This window comes from Chelmon rostratus, chromosome 2 (genome assembly GCF_017976325.1).
Source record: "Chelmon rostratus isolate fCheRos1 chromosome 2, fCheRos1.pri, whole genome shotgun sequence".
NCBI lineage: Eukaryota > Metazoa > Chordata > Actinopteri > Chaetodontiformes > Chaetodontidae > Chelmon > Chelmon rostratus.
The window spans coordinates 6,539,469-6,544,063 of NC_055659.1; the positions used below are offsets into that span (position 1 = coordinate 6,539,469).

Genomic DNA, 4,595 nt, shown 5'->3' on the forward strand with positions numbered 1-4,595 from the left:
CAACCTGAAAAAAGAAATTAAATTTTGTTCATTTCACTCGCTATATTTCTTATTTTTTGACTCTAAAATATCCATACAAGAAAGTTCCACTTAGTTTGTGTATTATTATTATCATACATGTAATTCATACATACTTGCTTACATACTGCACCATAAATATTATCCCCTCAGGTGTGTGATGGGATGATGAGCGTGTGCTCAGTCAAAGTCATTGATCTCAGCATCAGGCAGCAGATCTGCTCTCTCTACAGGGTCACCACTTTCCCAGATTCACACACAGCTCCCTAGTCCTCCACCTGTTCCCCTGAGATCTAACCATTGTCCCCAGGGCAATACCAGCATTCAGCGTGTGTAATCCACTATTGTCTCACCAGGCTCTCTGATTGGCTGAGACTGTGAGAAACTCCAGTCAGACCAAGACCCACACATTCATATGGAGATGTGGGACTATAAATAGGAGGGATGAAGCCAGCAGAGATCACAGTCTCTCTACAGAGACCTCTACAGCACAGAGATACAGCCATGGCACCTACAATCACTGCAGCAATGACCAATTCTCAGGACCACCTGACTCTCACCCACAAGGTAAATTGAAGATTCAACAAGTTGAAATATTGTTAATGAGATGTTGTTTTTTTTCATGCTAACACTTCACTCCAGAATAAGTTGATTAATGACTTTGTTCTTCTCTCTGCAGCTCAGAAAGCCTCTGGTGGAGAAGTTACGCAGAGAGCGAATCAACAGCAGCATCGAGCAGCTCAAGTCTCTCCTGAGTCCAGAGTTCCTCAAACAGCAGCCAGACTCCAAGCTGGAGAAAGCAGACATCCTGGAGATGACAGTTTGCGTCCTGAGACGACTGCAGCAGCAGAATCAACAGCAGAAAAGACTGCTGAACCACTTCAACAAGCTGCAGTCCTCCTCTGATGAGGACCTGAGACAGGCTGACATCTCTCTGCTGAGCTCTGCAGTCCAGTCCAGCTTCACCAAAGACAAGAGTCCAGTCAACAGCGCCCTCTGGAGGCCCTGGTAGACACCTACACACTGGAGTTTCTACCAGTGAAACTCTGATGACCACATTGGTCAAAGATTACTGGACTGAATTCTTTGGAGTTTTATGAATTTGTTCTTCTGTATGTACAGAAGGTTGTATTTTGTATGTTTCTTTGTACAAGAAGACATTTCCTAAGGAAATGACAGCAACATTATCTTTCACATTAAGAACGAACATCTTGTCATGCATGTTGCATGAACCAAATCTGATTGCTTTAGCAATTATTATTTTCCCTTACTGTACGTCATGTACAGGTAGTGTATGCTATGGTAACATTTGTTATCATTTGATTGTTATTGATCATTGTGGTCATAAACTAACTGTCTGTTCTTTTTAAGGACATAGTGGACTTTACCTCACCTTAATCTAACTGATTATGCAAAACTGATCTGTTGTAAGATCCAAATGTTTATTTTGTTTCTTAAAAGTTTGCTTAATGTCACACTGTCACAATTTTCTGGTGACGTCACATTTTCTTTCATGAACATTCGTGTATTCAGCAGTTTTTAACCTGCTGTTATCACTATTTGATCACTCTGTGATAACAATGTTCTGATCTGTTTTAAGGTCAGTTTTTACTATTTTAATTAAAAAGCCTTTTTTTGTCTTTATAAAGACATCTGATCCTTTACTGGGTACTCTGTGTACAGAGAAATTTTGAAGTTGTGATGTATGTTCATCTATTGTCAGAGCTTTTCAAACGTGATGTGGCTCATTGTGCCTTTTCAAATAAACCAACACTGCCACTTGCAAATTTTGTGAGCTCATGTCATTTTGTTTCATGGCCTTTTAATAATGTGTAAATAATGCAGTTTCTCTGCTCAGCTTCCAGTTTATACAGTTAAGACTCCATTACAATCCAGTCGTTGTTATACGGCCATCATATCCCACTCTGATTAAAAGATACAAGAAAGAGGTGACATCTTTCTCACATTTCTGTCTTATTTACATCAACATACAGCACATAAAATAAGAAAGTGATTACTAATAGTCATAAAAATAGAAATTATTCTTATTGAACTTTTTAAATAAGATACAATTAACATGACAATTGACCTTACTGGTGTTGACATTTATGTTGACTTCCCTTTTTTAAAATGAATGTACAAAAAACATTGTCTTACACTTAACTCACTGGAATCTTAAAAACATTCAGCCACCAATACCTCACAAGTATAATGTACACACACACACACACACACACACACACACACACACACACACACACACACACACACACACATAGCATCTATTATTTTATCTTCAAGGCAAAAAGCAAAAGACACAGTAACATCATAATTTCATAGTGACCAACACGCTGTAGCTCTGCAGGAACCATTACCTTTTACCATAACTTTTTACCAACACATGCATCTATGTGCAGCTTGCAGACTTCCTACAAAATGTGCGTACATGTACAAAGTTGATGATTTGAGTTGACGGTGCATTTTGGCGGTTCAGATCAATTCAGGTAAGCCAGTGGCGGACAAACTATTCAGATCCTTTGAACAAGAAAAAGTACTCATGCCATACTGTGAAAATACACCTCTACAAGTAAAAGTCCTGCATTCAAAATTTGACTTCAGTAAAAGTATTTAAGTATTATAAACAATATGTACTGAAAGCGCATATTAAGTATGAAATGTAAAAGTTGTTGCAGTACAATTCTCCCTGTCAGTGTTTTACTATTGCATCTGATGTTTTTGAATTAATTAGTTACTAAAGCTGTCAGACAAATGCAGTGCTTCCCTCCGAGATGTAAAGCATGCATGTAAAGTATAAAGTGGCATAAAATAGAAATACTCAAGTAGCAGGACCTTGAACGACTAAGAAAGTCATGAACCATAAATATGAGAGAAAATCTGGAGCAACTTCCATGAAATTGAAGTCTAAGATTGAGACAAAGATGTCAGATTATTAATGATCCCTAAATTATTATGTGTGATATTATTGTTTTTGTCCTTTTGATGCACCTCTGAGAGACATTTAGTTTTCTTCTCTGTGATAAATGTCTTGTCCTTCTTGCTTGTTATCTCTAGGTGGGTTCACCTTCCTGCTTATCTCCCCTCCATCTGCCTCTGTCTGCTGTCTGTGCAGGGGCTCAGGTTTCCCGGTTCCCCTCCTCTGAGCTCCCACACTTCCTTGCACAAGGCTGAGCGTGCCCCGGTCACACGCCCTCCTCTCTCTCTGGAGCTGGGAGCCACGGCGACACACGGCTTCCCACACTTCTGTATGCAGCCTGCTCAGCTGCACACACAATAGAAGTGTGTCTGCTCTCACAAAGCCTCAGGACGGTTCTCAGGCAGAAAGCCACTTCACAGACGAGCCATCTGGTTCAGCTGAACTCACTGCTGAGACACACAGAGCATATAACCTAAGTGTATGATTATTGGTTATATTAGTGAATGTCTTATTTGCAGTGGCAATTAAAATATTTGTTATCAATAAAATGTTGAAATAAACAGTAAAGAAGAGAAGTCCATTCATCCCAAGAAAGAAAAGAATGGTGGTTGTATTTCTTAAAGTATTAAACAGGTACTTGTCAGCACAAGGCTTTAGTCTGAACTTTGCACAATTTAATAAGGCTGTTCATGGTTTGCTTGTAACTCTGCAATGTCATCCTTGTGGTCTATCTTTGTGAAATTCTCGCTAATAATTAGTCATTTTAATTTTATTTACTTTTAGTGCTTGTGTGTAAGGATGTTTGCTTGTGTGTGCAATCTTATCTTTGTCTTTTTTTTCTTTTTCTCTGTCTATTTCCCATCCTTTTTATGCTTTTCCTCTTTTTATAATGGGTTAGCATATGCATTTGCACATATAAAAAACAAATCAAGTCAAAAATAAATAATATTTTGTCATATTTTAATTTCACATCCCTAGTTAACTGTCAATAAGGGTCTTTGCTATGTGTCACAGTAGGAAAAATTTTCCCGTGTCCACCTCAGGAGAAACATTTTCCCACTGACCTCGCTGATCTGTGGCACATAGAGAAAGCATCCCACCTGTTCTCTGTGACAGGCATTAAATTAACTCCATTGTCCCCAGCTCTGAGCCTCCTGATTGGCTGCAAATCAGAGAGAGGGCGCAGGACGAGCAGCATAAATGCAGAGCAGAGACGCTGATGTGAACGGAGACGTCCTCTGAACCTTCGCAGGCAGCAGCAGAACTAACCACCACAAGAAGCAAACCTTGAAATGGCTCTTTATGCGGACCTCGCTCTTCAGGACAGCGTGAAGGAGCAGCTCTTTAGGTAAGCCAAAGCTACATTTCTCAAAGCAACTGTCAGTTAGCAATGTGTTCCTGGTTGTTTTAGTCTTGTGAAAGCTTTTATCTGATCAAGTCTTGACTTTGTTTCTGTCAGGTGTAAACTCCACATGCTGGAGAAGAAATGCTGCACCGGAGTGGAGAAGCTGAAGGCTCTGATTGGAGAACACCTGCAGAACGGGCTCCCTGTTTCAGACATCCTGGAGAAGACAAAGTCCTTCCTCACTTTGAGAAAAGCCCTGCTGTCGCACAACGGCTACTCCAAATATTCAAGGGACAT

At 39.8% G+C, this 4,595-nt stretch overlaps 1 protein-coding gene across 1 annotated transcript; it reads left to right on the plus strand.

The window, feature by feature from the left end:
- The first annotated feature begins 462 nt into the window (after positions 1-462).
- On the plus strand, positions 463-1,030 carry LOC121623946 (hairy/enhancer-of-split related with YRPW motif protein 2-like). Its single transcript, XM_041961502.1, has 2 exons — positions 463-585; positions 698-1,030. Exons 1-2 carry the CDS (start codon positions 463-465, stop codon positions 1,028-1,030), a joined length of 456 nt encoding a protein of 151 aa, XP_041817436.1.
- The last annotated feature ends 3,565 nt before the right edge of the window (positions 1,031-4,595 follow it).

Excerpts from the sequence above, each read along its gene's own strand:
- LOC121623946 (XM_041961502.1), top strand. The coding sequence starts at position 463 with ATGAAGCCAGCAGAGATCACAGTCTCTCTACAGAGACCTCTACAGCAC. Across the intron at positions 586-697 it reads ACCTGACTCTCACCCACAAG|CTCAGAAAGCCTCTGGTGGA; the intron begins GTAAATTGAAGA and ends TTCTCTCTGCAG.